Source organism: Petromyzon marinus, unplaced genomic scaffold (assembly GCF_048934315.1).
Source record: "Petromyzon marinus isolate PM22_M1 ecotype Great Lakes invasive population unplaced genomic scaffold, UKy_Petmar_22M1.pri1.0 PM_G_Scaffold_57, whole genome shotgun sequence".
Classification (NCBI taxonomy): Eukaryota; Metazoa; Chordata; class Hyperoartia; order Petromyzontiformes; family Petromyzontidae; genus Petromyzon; species Petromyzon marinus.
This window is the reverse complement of record NW_027423010.1, coordinates 1,319,388-1,338,364: the sequence shown is the minus strand read 5'-3', so window position 1 is coordinate 1,338,364 and position 18,977 is coordinate 1,319,388. Positions and strand designations below refer to the sequence as shown.

At 53.3% G+C, this 18,977-nt stretch overlaps 1 protein-coding gene across 3 annotated transcripts in view; it reads left to right on the top strand.

Moving 5' to 3' along the window:
- Positions 1–1,737: 1,737 nt before the first annotated feature.
- The window catches only part of LOC142918203 (uncharacterized), a 20,195-nt gene continuing 2,955 nt past the window's right edge, over positions 1,738–18,977 (top strand). Inside the window, exons 1-6 of one of the 3 annotated variants that reach the window (XM_076062331.1) lie at positions 1,738–4,835; positions 5,675–5,699; positions 6,970–7,014; positions 12,859–13,041; positions 17,276–17,710; positions 18,129–18,193. In XM_076062331.1, the coding sequence (XP_075918446.1) occupies positions 6,984–7,014; positions 12,859–13,041; positions 17,276–17,710; positions 18,129–18,193 (714 nt within the window). In that variant the 5' untranslated portion in view covers positions 1,738–4,835; positions 5,675–5,699; positions 6,970–6,983. Of the gene's footprint in view, positions 4,836–5,674; positions 5,700–6,969; positions 7,015–12,858; positions 13,042–17,219; positions 17,711–18,128; positions 18,194–18,977 lie in introns of those variants that run through there. The other 2 variants (XM_076062333.1, XM_076062332.1) reach the window with 2 other exon arrangements.

Sequence of the window (18,977 nt, the reverse complement as noted above, 5' to 3'; positions counted from 1 at the left end):
GCCCACACACTCACCTCACACACTCACTCACTCACCCACTCACTCACTCACCCACCCACACACTCACTCATCCAGTCGCTCACACACTCACCACCCACTCACCCACCCACTCACCCAGTTGCCCACACGCGCACCCACTCACTCACCTGCTCGCTCACCCAGCCACTCACTCACAACAATCGCCACTAATTGGCGGTGACGTCACCACGACGCTTGTGCCAGGGTCACGTGGTTAGCGGTAATCAATTGAAGGTGGAGGGGTTAATTAATTGAAGGTGGAGAGGGGCTTAATTAATTAATTACTGCTAACCACGTGAGCCTGGCACATGCGTCGTGGTGACGTCACCGCCAATTAGTGGCGATTGTTGTGAGTGGGTGGATGTGTGTGGGCGGGTGAGTGAGTGGATGGTGAGTGTCTGGGTGAGTGTCTGGGTGAGTGGGTGGATGTGTGAGTGGGTGGGTGAGTGGGTAACCCCTCCACCTTCAATTAAGTGAATTAAGGTGGAGGGGTTACCAGCCCCTCCACCTTCAATTAATTAGCCGCTATGGTGGTCGCAAATGCCCTGAGAGAAGAGGCCGATTGGAATTGACCCTCCACCCCACAGCACTGTCCGGCACCACGGGGAGGTAGGGAGTTGTTTTTGTCAACAACAACAACCGCCATTCGCCACTAATTGGCGGTGACGTCACCACGACGCTTGTGCCAGGCTATGTGCACCCTGAGGCCACGTGAAGTGTCAAACGTCCCGCTGGCAGGTCACGGGGCAGACCCAGGTGCCACGGGTCGACTGACTGAGATGACTGGCTGATGCACCACCTGTGCCTCCTACTCCGCCAAACTCACCCACTCACCCAGACACTCATACACTCACTCGTCTAGTCGCTCACATACTCATCTACACACTCACCCACCCACACACTCACCCAGTCGCTCACTCACTCACACACTCACCTATTCGCTCACACACTCACACACCCACTCACTCACCCAGTCGCACGCACACTCACACACCCACTCACTTACCCAGTTGCTCACCCAGTTGCTCACTCACACAGTCACCCACCCACTCATCCACCCACTCATCCACCCACACACTCACCTAGTCGCTCACCCAGTAGCTCACACACTCACCACCCACTCACCCACCCACTCACCCAGTCGCCCACATGCTCACCCACCCACTCACCCACTCTCTCAGCCACTCACCCACTCACTCACCTGCTCGCTCACCCAGCCGCTCATCCAGCCACTCATTCACAACAACCGCCACTAATTGGCGGTGACGTCACCACGACGCTTGTGCCAGGGTCACGTGGTAAGCGGTAATTAATTGAAGGTGGAGATGGTTTAATTAATTAATGCTAACCACGTGAGCCTGGCACAAGCGTCGTGGTGACGTCACCGCCAATTAGTGGCGGTTGTTGTGAGTGGCTGGGTGAGTGGGCAGGTGGGTGAGTGGGTGGGCGAGTGGGTGGGTGGCTGGGTGTGTGGGCGGGTGAGTGGGTGGGCGAGCGAGTGGGTGAGCGAGCGTGTGGGCATGTGGTTGGGTGGGTGTGTGAGTGGGCGACTGGGTGAGTGGGTGGGTGAGTGGGTGGGCGACTGGATGAGTGGGTGGATGTGTGTCTGGGTGAGTAGGTGGGTGAGTGGGTGGGCGACTGGGTGAGTGGGTGTGTGTGTGGGCGGGTGGTTGGGTGGGTGAGTGGACGACTGGGTGAGTGGGTGGGTGAGTGAGTGGGTGGTGAGTGTCTGGGTGAGTGGGTGGGTGAGTGAGTGGGCAACTGGGTGAGTGGGTGGATGTGTGAGTGTCTGGGTGAGTGTCTGGGTGAGTGGGTTGGCGACTGGGTGAGTGGGTGGATGTGTGAGTGTCTGGGTGAGTGGGTGGGTGAGTGGGTAACCCCTCCACCTTCAATTAAGTAAATGAAGGTGGAGGGGTTACCAGCCCCTCCACCTTCAATTAATTAGCCGCTATGGTGGTCGCAAATGCCCTGAGAGTAGAGGCCGATTGGAATTGGCCCTCCACCCCACAGCACTGTCCACGACAACGTTGCCCGTCCGGCACCACGTGGAGGTAGGGAGTTGTTTTTGCCAACAACAACAACAACAACCGCCATTCGCCACTAAGTGGCGGTGACGCCACCACGACGCTTGTGCCAGGCTAGGTGCACCTTGAGGCCACGTGAAGTGTCGAACGCCCGCTGGCAGGAAGTCACAGGGCAGGCCCAGCAGGTGCCACGGGTCGACTGACTGAGACGGCTGAGATGACTGGCTGATGCACCACCTGTGCCTCCTACTGCACCAAACTCACCCACTCACCCAGTCGCTCACTCACTCACTCACCGACACACTCACCCACACACTCACCCAGACACTCATACACTCACTCGTCCAGTCGCTCACATACTCATCTACACACTCACCCACCCACACACTCACCCAGTCGCTCACTCACTCACACACTCACCTATTCGCTCACACACTCACACACCCACTCAGTCACCCAGTCGCACACACAATCACTCACTCACTCAGTTGCTCACCCGCTCACTCACTCACACAGTCACCCACCCACTCACTCTCCCATTCACACATACACACTCACACACCCACTCACTCACCCAGTTGCTCACTCACTCACACAGTCATCCACCCACTCATCCACCCACACACTCACCCAGTCGCTCACCCAGTCGCTCACACACTCACCTCACACACTCACTCACCCACTCACCTACACACTCACTCACCCAGTCGCTCACACACTCACCACCCACTCACCCACCCACTCACCCAGTCGCCCACTCACTCACCCACCCACACACTCACTCACCCAGTCGCTCACACACTCACCACCCACACACAGTGTACACACACACACAGTGTACACACACAGTGTATACACACACAGTATACACACAGTGTACACACACAGTGTACACACACACACAGTGCACACACACACACAGTGTACACACAGTGTAAACACACACAGTGTACACACACACAGTGTACACACACACATTGTGTACACACACAGTATATACACAGAGTGTGTATGTACATACATAGTGTATATACGTACACACAGTGTACACACACATTGTGTACACACACACACATTGTGTACACACACACAGTGTACACACACAGTGTACACACACATTGTACACACACACACAGTGTACACACACACAGTGTACACACACACAGTGTACACACATACCCACAGTGTACACACACAGTGTACATACACACAGTGTATACACACAGTGTACACACACACAGTGTACACACACAGTGTACACACAGTGTATACACACAGTGTACACACACACACAGTGTACACACAGTCCACACACACAGTGTACACACACACTCAGTGTACAAACACACATTGTGTATACACACAGTGTACACACACACAGTGTACACACACAGTGTACACACACACATAGTGTACAAACACACAGTGTACACACAGTGTATATACACAGTGTAAACACACACAGTGTAAACACACAGTGTACACACACACACACAGTGTACACACACACAGTGTACACACACACAGTGTATACACACAGTGTAAACACACACAGTGTACACACACAGTATATACAGTGTGTATGTACATACATGGTGTATATACGTAAACACAGTGTACACACACACATTGTGTACACACACACAGTGTACACACAGTGTACACACACAGTGTACACACACACACAGTGTACACACACTGTGTATACACAATGTACACACACACACAGTGTACACACAGTGTACACACAGTGACACACACACAGTGTATACACACACAGTGTACACACACACTGTATACAGTGTACACACACAGTGACACACACACAGTGTATACACACAGTGTACACACACACAATGTATACACACACAGTGTACACAAACAGTGTACACACACACAGTGTACACATAGACACCTGGGAGCCAGAAATCTTTCTGATGGGTCAAATACTCATTTCACTCATTAAAAAGCAAATCAATTTATAACATTTTTGACATGCGTTTCTCTGGATTTTTGTTGTTATTCTGTCTCTCACTGTTCAAATAAATCTACCATTAAAATTATAGACTGATCATTTCTTTGTCAGTGGGCAAACGTACAAAATCAGCAGGGGATCAAAATATTTTTATTTTATTGTTTCCATTCTACGTGGTGACTTTACCGAAATAACCAAGAAGATGAATCCCTGCAGTCACGAAAGCTTTAAATAGAAATTTGAATTGCAAGTGCTTTGAGTGTGTGCACGTGCCGTGTGGAAAAAAATGTACGATACGCTTATGTTGGATATGATTAGGTAATATCGTAGTGTCGCCATATCGCGATAACTTTCGGAGTTAAATGTTGTACAATTCTGCAAGAGCGTTCCGAACTTTGATCGCGTTGTGTGAACGTCATCATTTGGAACGAACCAACTTACCGCTTTAAATAGGGGGGGGGGTCGCAGACGCGATAATATTTTTTAAAATATATAAATATATACATCTCCAACAGCAATACAATGACGGAGCGACCGTGACTATGATAGTAGATCATTCAGCATATATTGTTTGAGTAAATACGATTCAATTTATGCGATGGAAGTGAAAGTATAAGATTGATAGTTTGAGCGTCAACCCTTGGCTGGGAGTGGTAGCTCCCAAGTGCCAATGGCTGACGCCTCAAGCCGGCTCCCAGGACGCTTCTAAACTGTTCGGAACATAACGACTCCCCACCCCCCACCCTAAACTCTAAACTTGCACGAACAATTCCTCTCGCCCCTTAAAACTCTGAGCAGGATTGAACTCACGCGAACCGGTAAGTGGGTGTTTTGGTTTTAAAATTTTGACGAAAAAAAAAATCCGGTGTTGTGTGACCCCCGTTGCGGCGGTGACACCACAGGCTGTGGTTGCTCCTCGCCGGGGAAGGCGTCTCCTTCTCGGTAGGCAATCCAGGCCATTCAGGCCCTCCCTGGCGTCTCGGGCCTAGTCTGTCCCAAAGAAAATAAACATTTATACATGCTTTGTGGAACTGTTTTCACAGTAAGATACACAGGCAGCAGTCGTAAGAAGAAAGGCTTAAATACAATCGTCGGTAACAGAGGCGTTATGAAAAAGGGCCATTGCCCGATTATGCACTACAGTATTTACTTTTAAGGGCAGTGTTATTGGTAAATATGTAGGGGGTTTTTCTCTCGTGATATACCCGTCTTTGTGTTTGTCCTCATGCTGTGGGTTTCGGGCTGTTCCATGCGAGTTTGAAGCCATTGGTTAAACGAGGTAACACAACCACGGGTCAAGTTATCTCTTGATGCATCACAGCTGTCATCATAACGCGTACGGTTTACCCCGTATTCTTGTACAGAGACATTGAGTTTTCACGCCCATACGGGGTACAGCCATTTCAATACGGGCAAAAGAACATGCTTTGGTAACATAATATTGTCTGTTTGTGTTTCTACATTGTGATGGGACTTCGTAGGACGAACGTTGATATTTATAAAGACACTTGGTGGCCGATACGGTCTGAATTGATCTGTAATAAGGTAGGGGCACTGATAGAGGTTGACAGCTACGTGGTGGTGAGTGTACTCGAAGTGAATCTCTATTTGTGTGTTTCTCCCTTGTGATGGGACTTTGTTGTTGTTGTTGTTTCAGGCGGCTGCGGGACTGTGCAACGTTGGTGAGTGGCATAGGAGCGGTGGGGGCAACATCCATTGTAGAGTACAATGTCACTACGCTCCCACGTCTGCGCTACCCTCCTCCACCAAGCCGCCACACGGACGAGCGTGGTGAAGTATGGTCAAATCACGACCCGGGGCGGCGTGGGGAGACCCTCGTCCGGCAATGGATTAACAAATTGGCTCTTACTGTTTATCTCCATATATATAAAAATATGTAAAGTTGTGATTGTGTGTGTTGTCTGTTCAAAATGTTTAGCCTACTTCCCGACATGCAACAAACTGGAAATTTGCCATGTGGGTACTTTCCAGACTGTACACCGTGCAAACATTATACAAATACACTTTTGTGTTTTTGGGGGGGGAAGCTCAATAATGTATAGATTTTTTGCACGGCAAGTGAGCTGTGACGTCAAATCTGTCACGTGACCCTCGCACGTGGAAGCGTAACGCGTTGTAGTGTAGTGGTTAGCGTTGTCTGTGTGTGTCTGTGTGTGTGTGTCTGTGTGTGTGTGTGTGTCTGTCTGTGTGTGTCTGTGTGTGTGTGTGTCTGTGTGTTTTTTTTGTGTGTTGTGGGGAGCGATAGTGTGGCGGTTAGCGCGCTGCGCTATGAACCCGGCGACACGGGTTCGATTCCCGCTCATGGCCAACACCAGTGACGATTATCTGAACCGGTCCCGGGCCTCCCCTAGGTCGACTCAGCCTCAATGCGGTGTGTAAACATCACCACTAGGGAGACAAAAGCGGTCGGGCGTGGTGCTAGCCACCCACCCCCTCGTGTACCGTTCCGGCCTTCATAGGTGCTCGCTAACAGCACTTGCCCCTACAGTCTGTTAAGGCTACATGGGGGATCTTTGTTTTATCTTTTGTGTGTCTGTGTGTGTGTCTGTGTGTGTGTCTGTGTGTGTGTGTGTAAGCGTAACGCATTATAGTGTAGTGGTTAGCGCTACGCCGCGCTACGAACCCGGTGACCCGAGTTCGATTCCCGCTCACGGCCACCACCGGCGACAATTATTTGAACTGCTTCTGGGCCTCCCCTAGGTAGACTCAGCCTAAAACGAGTAACTGTCGTAGTGTGAACATCGCCACTGGGGAGACAAAGGCGGCCGGACGTGGTGGATCCAAGTCCCGGTCGAAGCCGGGTAGTACACCTAGTCATGAATACATGAATGAATATAGACGTGTAAGTCACGTGTGACTGTATATATTCATTCTTCCATGGCTCGATACTGACGTGTAGATGGTGTGGATATTCTTATTTTCTGTCTGCAGCTGACGCTGGTCTGATGGAGCAAAGGCAGTCAGCACAGCAGCTCGGTACGACAAGTCAACAATGCGACCAGCGTGCATACAGCACGGATCGGACTGGAAATTTGACACGGCACCAGAGAACTCGCACAGGAGAGAAACCCTTCAAATGCACTGTGTGTGGGAAGACATTTTCAGATTTATCGACTCTTAAAAAACACCAGAGAACACACACGGGAGAGAAACCCTTCAAGTGCAGTGTGTGTGGGAAGGCATTTTCACGGTCATCTGCTCTTAAAACACACCAGAGAATACACACGGGAGAGAAACCCTTCAAGTGTACTCTGTGCGGCAAGGCATTTGCAAATTCATCAAATCTTCAAGTACACCAGAGAACACACACGGGAGAGAAACCCTTCAGGTGCACTCCGTGCGGGAAGGCGTTTTCAGATTCATCTACTCTTAATACACACCAGAGAACACACACAGGAGAGAAACCCTTCAAGTGCAGTGTGTGTGGAAAGGCATTTTCAGATTCAACTCATCTTAAAAGACACCAGAGAACACACAGGAGAGAAACCCTTCAAATGCACTGTGTGTGAGAAGACATTTTCAGATTCATTTGCTCTTAAAACACACCAGAGAACACACACGGGAGAGAAACCCTTCAAGTGCAGTGTGTGTGGGGAGGCATTTTCAGATTCATCTATTCTTAAAAATCACCAGAGAACACACACAGGAGAGAAACCCTTCAAGTGCAGTGTGTGTGGGAAGGCATTTCCAGATTCATATCATATTAAAAAACACCAGAGAACACACATGGGAGAGAAACCCTTCAAGTGCAGTGTTTGTGGGAAGACATTTTCAGATTCATCTACTCTTAAGTCACACCAGAGAACACACATGGGAGAGAAACCCTTCAGGTGCAGTGTTTGTGGGAAGACATTTTCAGATTCATCTACTCTTAAAACACACCAGAGAACACACACAGGAGAGAAACCCTTCAAGTGCAGTGTGTGTGGAAAGGCATTTTCAGATTATTTTCATCAATTTCCATAACACCTATATATACAACATCTCCCCCATCTCTCCCCCATCTCTCCCTCCCCAATCTCTCCCCCATCTCTCCCTCCCTCCCCCATCTCTCCCCATCCCTCCCTCTCTCTCTCCCTGTCCATCTCCCTCCCCTCCCTCTCTCTCCCCCATCTCTCCCTCCCTCCCCCATCTCTCCCCATCCCTCCCTCTCTCTCTCCCTGTCCATCTCCCTCCCCTCCCTCTCCCTCCCCAATCTCTCCCCAATCTCTCCCCCATCTCTCCCCAATCTCTCCCCCATCTCTCCCTCCCTCCCCCATCTCTCCCCCATCTCTCCCCATCTCTCCCTCCCTCCCCCATCTCTCCCCAATCTCTCCCCATCTCTCCCTCCCCAATCTCTCCCCAATCTCTCCCCCATCTCTCCCCCATCTCTCCCCCATCTCTCCCTCCCCAATCTCTCCCCACTCTCTCCCCCATCTCTCCCCCATCTCTCCCCCATCTCTCCCCCATCTCTCCCTCCCCAATCTCTCCCCACTCTCTCCCCCATCTCTCCCCCATCTCTCCCTCCCTCCCCCATCTCTCCCCATCCCTCCCTCTCTCTCTCCCTGTCCATCTCCCTCCCCTCCCTCTCTCTCCCCAATCTCTCCCCCATCTCTCCCCCATCTCTCCCCCATCTCTCCCTCCCCAATTTCTCCCCAATCTCTCCCCCATCTCTCCCCAATCCCTCCCCAATCTCTCCCCCATCTCTCCCTCCCTCCCCCATCTCTCCCCCATCTCTCCCCCATCTCTCCCCCATCTCTCCCTCCCCCATCTCTCCCCATCCCTCCCTCTCTCTCTCCCTGTCCATCTCCCTCCCCTCCCTCTCCCTCCCCAATCTCTCCCCCATCTCTCCCCCATCTCTCCCTCCCCAATCTCTCCCCACTCTCTCCCCCATCTCTCCCCCATCTCTCCCTCCCCCATCTCTCCCCATCCCTCCCTCTCTCTCTCCCTGTCCATCTCCCTCCCCTCCCTCTCTCTCCCCAATCTCTCCCCCATCTCTCCCCCATCTCTCCCTCCCCAATCTCTCCCCAATCTCTCCCCCATCTCTCCCCAATCCCTCCCCAATCTCTCCCCCATCTCTCCCTCCCTCCCCCATCTCTCCCCCATCTCTCCCCCATCTCTCCCTCCCCCATCTCTCCCCATCCCTCCCTCTCTCTCTCCCTGTCCATCTCCCTCCCCTCCCTCTCCCTCCCCAATCTCTCCCCAATCTCTCCCCCATCTCTCCCCCATCTCTCCCCCATCTCTCCCCCATCTCTCCCTCCCCAATCTCTCCCCAATCTCTCCCCCATCTCTCCCCCATCTCTCCCTCCCTCCCCCATCTCTCCCCATCCCTCCCTCTCTCTCTCCCTGTCCATCTCCCTCCCCTCCCTCTCCCTCCCCAATCTCTCCCCAATCTCTCCCCATCTCTCCCCCATCTCTCCCCCATCTCTCCCCAATCTCTCCCCATCTCTCCCTCCCTCCCCCATCTCTCCCCCATCTCTCCCCATCTCTCCCTCCCTCCCCCATCTCTCCCCAATCTCTCCCCATCTCTCCCTCCCCAATCTCTCCCCAATCTCTCCCCCATCTCTCCCTCTCTCCCCCATCTCTCCCTCCCCAATCTCTCCCCAATCTCTCCCCCATCTCTCCCCCATCTCTCCCTCCCTCCCCCATCTCTCCCCATCCCTCCCTCTCTCTCTCCCTGTCCATCTCCCTCCCCTCCCTCTCTCTCCCCCATCTCTCCCCCATCTCTCCCCCATCTCTCCCCCATCTCTCCCCCATCTCTCCCTCCCCAATCTCTCCCCAATCTCTCCCCCATCTCTCCCCCATCTCTCCCCCATCTCTCCCCCATCTCTCCCTCCCCAATCTCTCCCCAATCTCTCCCCCATCTCTCCCCCATCTCTCCCTCCCCCATCTCTCCCCATCTCTCCCTCTCTCTCTCCCTGTCCATCTCCCTCCCCTCCCTCTCCCTCCCCAATCTCTCCCCAATCTCTCAACCATCTCTCCCCAATCTCTCCCCCATCTCTCCCTCCCTCCCCCATCTCTCCCCCATCTCTCCCCATCTCTCCCTCCCTCCCCCATCTCTCCCCAATCTCTCCCCATCTCTCCCTCCCCAATCTCTCCCCAATCTCTCCCCCATCTCTCCCCCATCTCTCCCCCATCTCTCCCTCCCCAATCTCTCCCCACTCTCTCCCCCATCTCTCCCCCATCTCTCCCCCATCTCTCCCTCCCCAATCTCTCCCCACTCTCTCCCCCATCTCTCCCCCATCTCTCCCTCCCTCCCCCATCTCTCCCCATCCCTCCCTCTCTCTCTCCCTGTCCATCTCCCTCCCCTCCCTCTCTCTCCCCAATCTCTCCCCCATCTCTCCCCCATCTCTCCCCCATCTCTCCCTCCCCAATTTCTCCCCAATCTCTCCCCCATCTCTCCCCAATCCCTCCCCAATCTCTCCCCCATCTCTCCCTCCCTCCCCCATCTCTCCCCCATCTCTCCCCCATCTCTCCCCCATCTCTCCCTCCCCCATCTCTCCCCATCCCTCCCTCTCTCTCTCCCTGTCCATCTCCCTCCCCTCCCTCTCCCCAATCTCTCCCCAATCTCTCCCCCATCTCTCCCCCATCTCTCCCTCCCCAATCTCTCCCCAATCTCTCCCCCATCTCTCCCCCATCTCTCCCTCCCTCCCTCTCTCTCTCCCTGTCCATCTCCCTCCCCTCCCTCTCCCTCCCCAATCTCTCCCCAATCTCTCCCCCATCTCTCCCCTATCTCTCCCCAATCCCTCCCCAATCTCTCCCTCCCTCCCCCATCTCTCCCCCATCTCTCCCTATCTCTCCCTCCCTCCCCCATCTCTCCCCAATCTCTCCCCATCTCTCCCTCCCCAATCTCTCGCCAATCTCTCCCCCATCTCTCCCCCATCTCTCCCCCATGTCTCCCTCCCCAATCTCTCCCCAATCTCTCCCCCATCTCTCCCCCATCTCTCCCTCCCTCCCCCATCTCTCCCCATCCCTCCCTCTCTCTCTCCCTGTCCATCTCCCTCCCCTCCCTCTCTCTCCCCCATCTCTCCCCCATCTCTCCCCCATCTCTCCCTCCCCAATCTCTCCCCACTCTCTCCCCCATCTCTCCCCCATCTCTCCCTCCCTCCCCCATCTCTCCCCATCCCTCCCTCTCTCCCTGTCCATCTCCCTCCCCTCCCTCTCTCTCCCCAATCTCTCCCCCATCTCTCCCCCATCTCTCCCCCATCTCTCCCTCCCCAATTTCTCCCCAATCTCTCCCCCATCTCTCCCCAATCCCTCCCCAATCTCTCCCCCATCTCTCCCTCCCTCCCCCATCTCTCCCCCATCTCTCCCTCCCCCATCTCTCCCCATCCCTCCCTCTCTCTCTCCCTGTCCATCTCCCTCCCCTCCCTCTCCCTCCCCAATCTCTCCCCAATCTCTCCCCCATCTCTCCCCCATCTCTCCCTCCCCAATCTCGCCCCAATCTCTCCCCCATCTCTCCCCCATCTCTCCCTCCCTCCCCCATCTCTCCCCATCCCTCCCTCTCTCTCTCCCTGTCCATCTCCCTCCCCTCCCTCTCCCTCCCCAATCTCTCCCCAATCTCTCCCCCATCTCTCCCCCATCTCTCCCCCATCTCTCCCCAATCCCTCCCCAATCTCTCCCCCATCTCTCCCTCCCCCATCTCTCCCCCATCTCTCCTATCTCTCCCTCCCTCCCCCATCTCTCCCCAATCTCTCCCCAGCTCTCCCTCCCCAATCTCTCCCCAATCTCTCCCTCTCTCCCCCATCTCTCCCCCATCTCTCCCTCCCCAATCTCTCCCCAATCTCTCCCCCATCTCTCCCTCCCCCATCTCTCCCCATCCCTCCCTCTCTCTCTCCCTGTCCATCTCCCTCCCCTCCCTCTCTCTCCCCCATCTCTCCCCCATCTCTCCTCCATCTCTCCCTCCCCAATCTCTCCCCACTCTCTCCCCCATCTCTCCCCCATCTCTCCCTCCCTCCCCCATCTCTCCCCATCCCTCCCTCTCTCTCTCCCTGTCCATCTCCCTCCCCTCCCTCTCTCTCCCCAATCTCTCCCCCATCTCTCCCCCATCTCTCCCCCATCTCTCCCTCCCTCCCCCATCTCTCCCCATCCCTCCCCAATCTCTCCCCCATCTCTCCCCTCCCTCTCTCCCATCTCTCCCCCATCTCTCCCCCATCTCTCCCCCATCTCTCCCTCCCCAATCTCTCCCCGATCTCTCCCCAATCCCTCCCCAATCTCTCCCCCATCTCTCCCTCCCTCCCCCATCGCTCCCCCATCTCTCCCCATCTCTCCCTCCCCCATCTCTCCCCAATCTCTCCCCATCTCTCCCCCATCTCTCCCCCATCTCTCCCTCCCCAATCTCTCCCCCATCTCTCCCCCATCTCTCCCTCTCTCCCCATCTCTCCCCCATCTCTCCCTCCCCAATCTCTCCCCCATCTCTCCCTCCCTCCCCCATCTCTCCCCATCCCTCCCTCTCTCTCTCCCTGTCCATCTCCCTCCCCTCCCCCATCTCTCCCCCATCTCTCCCTCCCCAATCTCTCCCCAATCTCTCCCCCATCTCTCTCTCTCGTTTGCCTTCACCCCCCACCAGCGCCCTCTCTGACTGACAGCTGGCGGCTGGCAGACACCGCCTAGGGGTTAATTTGGCGCGCGCCTTCCACCCCCCCCCCACTCAGTGGCTAAGCCCCGCCTCCGGCCACGCCCTCTCGTGGAACCTTCGAGCAGGTTCCCGGAGCATCTCGGCTAGCCCCTCCTGTTGCCTTTGCCTCAGATACGCCTCCTTCCCTGATTGGCTGTTACCTCTGTGGCTGTACCCGTGATGTCACTTTGTCACTTCACATGCCCACGGGTGGGGTGGGGCAGTCACGTGCCCACGGGTGGGGGAGTTTGGTGGTGGTGGTGAGGAGCAGAGAAGCAGCAAGTTGAGGTGCGGAGTGAGGAGAGAAGAGGTGAGGAGAGAAGAGGTGAGGCGAGGTGAGCAGAGAAGAGGTGAGGAGAGAAGAGGTGGGGAGAGAAGAGGTGAGGAAGAGGAAGACGACACGCCAGGTGAGGAGTGAGGGAGTTGCTGAGGGAGTTAATATTGTTATTTTGTTATTGTTGTTTTGTTATTGTTGTTATTTTTGTTGTGGTTGATGTTTTGTTGTTATTGTTGTTGCTATTGTTGTTGCTGTTATTGTTGTTGTGTTATTGTTGTTATTTTTGTGGTTGATGTTGTTTTGTTGTTATTGTGTTGTTGTTGTGTTGCTGTTATTGTTGTTATTGTTGTGTTGTTATTGTTGTTGTGTTGTTATTGTTGTATTGTTATTGTTGTGTTGTTATTGTTGTATTGTTGTTATTGCTGTTGTTGTTTCCCCCCCGCCGCGTGTGACTGAGCGACGTCTTCACGTTGAGGTGAAGCCGCTCCACGCCGCCACGGCCGCAGTGACGCAGAGAGGAGGCGGCGGCGACCTCCTCCTCCTGCTCCTCATCCTCCTCCTTCTGCTCCTCCTCCTGCTCCTCATCCTCCTCCTGCTCCTCCTGCTCCTCCTGCTCCTCATCCTCCTGCTCCTCCTCCTCCACCATGCTTCTGCCGGCAAACACCACGGCGACATCGTTTGACGATCACGACGACGACGATGACACCATCAGCCATGATCAACCCTCTGCTGGATGAAAGTCTCCCCCCACCCCACCCCAACCCCACCCCAAGCAGCCGCCACCTCGCACCACCACAGCAGCAGCAGCAGCCACGGTTAACATCGCTTGCGTCGCCTAGGTAAAATAATTAACGAATGAATGAAAACTTAAAATTAAATAACGACATATTCTTAGCTCTTTCAGTAAAGTCACGTTGAAGGGAAACAATAAAATAATATAAAATATATAAAACAATTAAATATTTTATTGTTTCCCTTCAACGTGGTGACTTTACCCAAGAGCTAAGAATATGAATTACTGCAGTCACGAAAGCTTTAAATCAAAATTTTTTATGGTTTGTTTATAGCTTCCATGAATTTATGTAGAAATATGGTAAGGCCTCTACTTTGGGGATATGTCCCTGAAAAACGCGACGTTAGGCGAAACAATGTCAATCTAAACCTAATTTACTATTGACTTAATGATATGAATGTAGCGTACGTTCCTGGGGGTAAATTTTTTTCATCAATTTGCAGAAAACATAACAGAAAAAAAATCCGAGTAACAAGATAACCCGCGCAATAGGTTATAACGACGTTTCGGGCGCGACCCCAAGCGTCCTCCTTCAGGTGGTGGCGGGTGGGGGGGAGGGAGGGACACAACCACAGCAAGAGGCAGCCTACCGCCCACTTGAGCGACTGTTTCCTGCTGCGGTTTGACCCCCTACCTGATGGCGATTGGCCGCTTGTTTGCGTGCGCGCCCGGAACTTCGTGGACTTATCTTCTGCCTCCCAGGGAGTTTCTCGCCGCCGCCGACGACGACGAAGATTTGCGCAGAGCGGCGTGGGGAGCGCTCGGATTTAGAGACGAGGGGGGAGGGAATCATGGAGCACGCGCAAGTTCAGGGCCATCGTATTGATCGATAAGCAATAGACAAGTATTTTTTTATTTAAAGCTTTCGTGACTGCAGTAATTCATATTCTTAGCTCTTTCAGTAAAGTCACGTTGAAGGGAAGCTATAAAAGAATAAAATATATATAAAACAATAAAAATTGTTTTATTATAAAAAAAATAAAAAAAATTTTATATAATAATATATTTATAAAACAATAAGAATTGTTTTATATATATTTTCTTATTTTATTTTTTCCCCTCAACGTGACTTTACCGAAAGAGCTAAGAATATAAAAATAGAAAAGTAATTGATATGATTATAGATTTGAAAGACTTTGTGTCGGCAGGGATTCACACTCTTTATTTTTTTCTTCCGGTGAAGTCACATAGGACGCTCGGATTTAGAGACGAGGGGGGATCGGGGAGCACGCGCAAGTTCAGGGGCATCGTATTGATCGATAAGCAATAGACAAGTAATCGATATGATTGTAGATTTGAAAGATTTTGTGTCGGCAGGGATTCGCACTCTTTATTTTTTTCTTCCGGTGAAGTCACATAGGACGCTCGGATTTAGAGACGAGGGGGGATCGGGGAGCACGCGCAAGTTCAGGGGCATCGTATTGATCGATAAGCAATAGACAAGTAATCGATATGATTGTAGATTTGAAAGATTTTGTGTCGGCAGGGATTTGCACTCTTTAGTTTGTTTTTTTTTTTCCGGTGAAGTCACGTAGGTAACAAAAATAAATAAAATAAATGAAAACTAAAATTTCATCACGACGTTTCGCGCGCAACCCAAAGCGACCTTCAGGTTGGGGGGGGGGGGAGACAACGTGAAGGACCCTTGTTGTGGTTGCGTCCTGAAACGTCGTGATAGAATTTAGTTTTAATTTACTCTTTGGTTCTATTGGGTAAAGTCACCACGTAGGTGAAAATAAAATAACAAAAAATCACGACGTTTCGGCCACAACACAAGCGGCCTTCATCAGGTGAAGGGACGAGACTGTCTGGAGGACAGCGCTGGAGTGAAAAAGCCACGCTTAGATCACGACCTTTAAGCTGTGTGAGAGAAACAAAGCGCCTTGACAAAGGAATTAGCATACAATTTAGCATTGAAATGGCTCATTGAAATAGCTAAGTTAAAGTATACACATCCGCAGATGCTAAATTATATGTTAATTCCTTTGTCAAGGCGCTTTGTTTTCTAATAGAACCAAAGAGTATGGATCCTTGCAGTCACGAAAGCTTTAAATCTAGAATTTAGTTTTAATTTATTTAATTTATTTTATTTTTAACCTACTACCTGACTTTAGCGGAAAAAAAAACCACAGCCTGCGAATCCCTGCAGTCACGTTGGCTTCAGATCTAGAACGAAGTGATTTTATAACCGACGTGACCTGAACCTTTGGGGGGCCAAGTGCCGTCGGCAAGCTGCTGCTGCTGCTGCTGTGAAGGTCGCCCCGGGACACGCGAGAGGCCGGCGGTGGGTGGCCAGCACCACGCTCAGCTGCTACATCTCTCTCTCCTCTCTCCTCTCTCTCTCGCCCCGTGTCGATGTCTACACACCGCACCAGGTACTCGTTTTAAGGCTGAGTCGACCTAGGGGAGGCGCTCGTATTCGTCGCGAGCCGGGAATTTGGAACTCGTGGGGGGCCAGGTGCGATAACCACTCGCGACAGCAGTTGACGCCCAACAATTGTTTAAATGTTATACGGTGGGGCCGGTGGTGGTGGTTGGTGGTGGTGGTGGTCTTTACGACAACGATATATTCCGTGGAGCATTAACGGACTGTCGGGGCAAGTTCTGTTAGCGAGCACCTGTGAAGGCCGGCACGGAAACACGAGGGGGGCGGGTGTCAATGTTTACGCATTGCAACAGGTAACTCATTTGAGGCTGAGTCGATCTAGGGGGAGGCCAAGGATCAGTTCAGATAATCGTCACTGATGTTGGCCAGGAGCGGGAGTCGAACTAGGGTCGACAGGTTGTTGGTAGCGCAGCGCAGCTAGGGGGTCATCCGTTGAGTACGTACGCAAAAACCTGTCAAATAAGTATTATAAAAAAACGCGCTTTAATGAAATGCACCGCACTAATGTGGCCGCAGAAGCTCGCCACAACGTAAGGGGACCGTGGTCATTCACAGCCAACGTCAGTTGAGCGTGGACAATTAGAGCCGAGCCGAAACATAACACGTAAAAAATAATGTTTAAAAAAAATACGTTTTTATTTGATTTTTAATGATAGAATATGGTATTGTCATCAGTATGACATAAGTTTACCAAGTTTGATACCACATTGGGAAGTGGGTTAAAATTGAGTTGTCTTGCTTCTGGCTTCAATTGGCTTCATTTTGCTGTACTCTTACGTTATTCTTTTTGTCATTGCCACGACCCCCAGGTCACTCTTGCAAATCAGTTATCCTGGTCTCTTGAGGTCTCACCCCGGTCACACAAAATCAACTTGACACTTGAACTCTGCACACCCGTTTGCACCCACACGCTGCCACCCAAAACGCCCCATCAACCCCTACACCCCGTTATGCCCCAGCGCACACCCCAACATCCCTACAGACAGACGTTTGAGCGTCTACTTACCCACCTGTGTTTCCACGCCGGCTTCGACTTCGCGACCCTTCCCCCGCGGCGGCCAAGGAGGGGCTGCGGTCTCCTCAATGATCCTCCCTCACGTTCACCGTTCTCCCACGGGGCCCAGCGCAGGTCACTTCATGGTGATCCTCCTCACATTCACCGTTCTCCCACGGGGCCCAGCGCAGGTCGCCTCATGGAGCGTTCCGACTTCGCCCCCAACGAGGCCCTGGGCCCTGGGCCGCTCGCGCGCCGTCGGGACTCGGACCGCGGGCCCAAGACTCTGAGGCCCTCACAGCCGGACGCCACTGAGCACAGCCTCCTTGACGATCGTGGGCACTCAACCCCCAGGCCCCGGTTCGGGGTTGAAGACCCGTGGCAGCAGCAGCAGTTGGGATTAAGTCCCATGCAGTGGGGGCCTGGCGGGCCTCCACACGGGCCCCCCCAGGAGTATGGCCCAGCGGACACGGAGCCGGCCCCGGGCTTCGCCTCGCGACATCGGAGCCCCAGGAGCGGCCCCGGCTCGGCGCTTGACGGCAAAACGGCGCCGTCCGCTCGCGGCATCGGTGATTCGCCCTGCTTTCGGACGAGCATGGTCCCCGCGCCTGTGGAGCGAGAAGGAGGTGATTACTGGGAAATGGCGGGCGGCGCATTTTAATTGCGGCTCGATCGGCGCCACCGTAACGAGGCAGCACTGTCAGCCACGTCTCGCGTCCATGGCGGTGTCCGCGTGGCTCTCCCAGCGCGTGTGCGTCTGCGCGCGTGTCTGTGTGTGCGAGCTCGCGTCTGTGTGCGTGTGTGAATTTGTGTTGGCGCATCTGCGTGCGTGTAAATGTGTCTGCGTGTGTGTGTGTGCGTCTCTGCATTTTCGTGCGCGTGTCTACGCGCGCGAATTTGTGCCTGTGCGAATTTCTGTCGGTGTTTCGCTTTAATGTCTGCGCGTGAATTTGTGTCGTGTCTGCGTGTGTGAACTCCACGCAATTCTTCGTGATGGGGGGACCTTTGTCTCGTGTGCATCATCTCTGTGTCTGCGCTGTACAGGGACGGTGCCTGGGTGCAGTTCGCCCTCCACGGAGTCCGGGAGCGGCCGAGCCTCGTCGGGAACGGTGAGACGCGACGATTCATATTCGCCGTCTCCCGCCGGCCTCTGCGTCTCTTCGCACTTGGGGACACGGGGACATCGCGAGACGCAGGGCAGTGGCCTCACCCGGGATTAACCCCCCCCACGCAGCGTACACGCAAAGCGCCAGGAGGTCACGGGGTCGATCCTGACCTGGACGCCCACATATTTGGAGTTTGCGTGTTCTCTCTCTCTCCCTGTGGGCATGGAGGTTCTTCTACGGGTTCTCCGGTTTTTTTCCCCTCCGCATTTATGAACACGCGTTCAGAGTATTTGGCCACTGTACATTTCCACTTGAAAAGCCACTTCACCGGGCTATCGTTTGTGGCCAGGTCGCGTCTGAAATGAGAGCCGTATGGCTCGGTGGCCCTTACCTGGTAAAATAATAAATAGCACAAAGTAAATCACAGCAGCCCACACACACTCACACACAGTGCACGGCAAGTGAGCGGCGATGTCGCATCCGTGATGTCACCGGCATGCGGCAGCGTCACGCAGAGTGCCTGCTGACCTCACGCATCCCCCCCCAACCCTCCGCGTAGGCCGTGCATCCCGAACAAAAGCTGTCTCGATGTTCTAAGTTGACGCGACTATTTTCAGCTCACGCTTAAATATGAAGCGGAAGATCCATCCGTTTGCGTGAAGCGGCAAAACCTCTCCAACGCTGACTCTCTGACGTCGTGAAATTTGCACAGCTTACGCCCGATTTTCAGCTCGCCACGTCACGGTCCCTTCCCGGGTCGCCTGGTTAAGGTTGAACTTCCTCGATT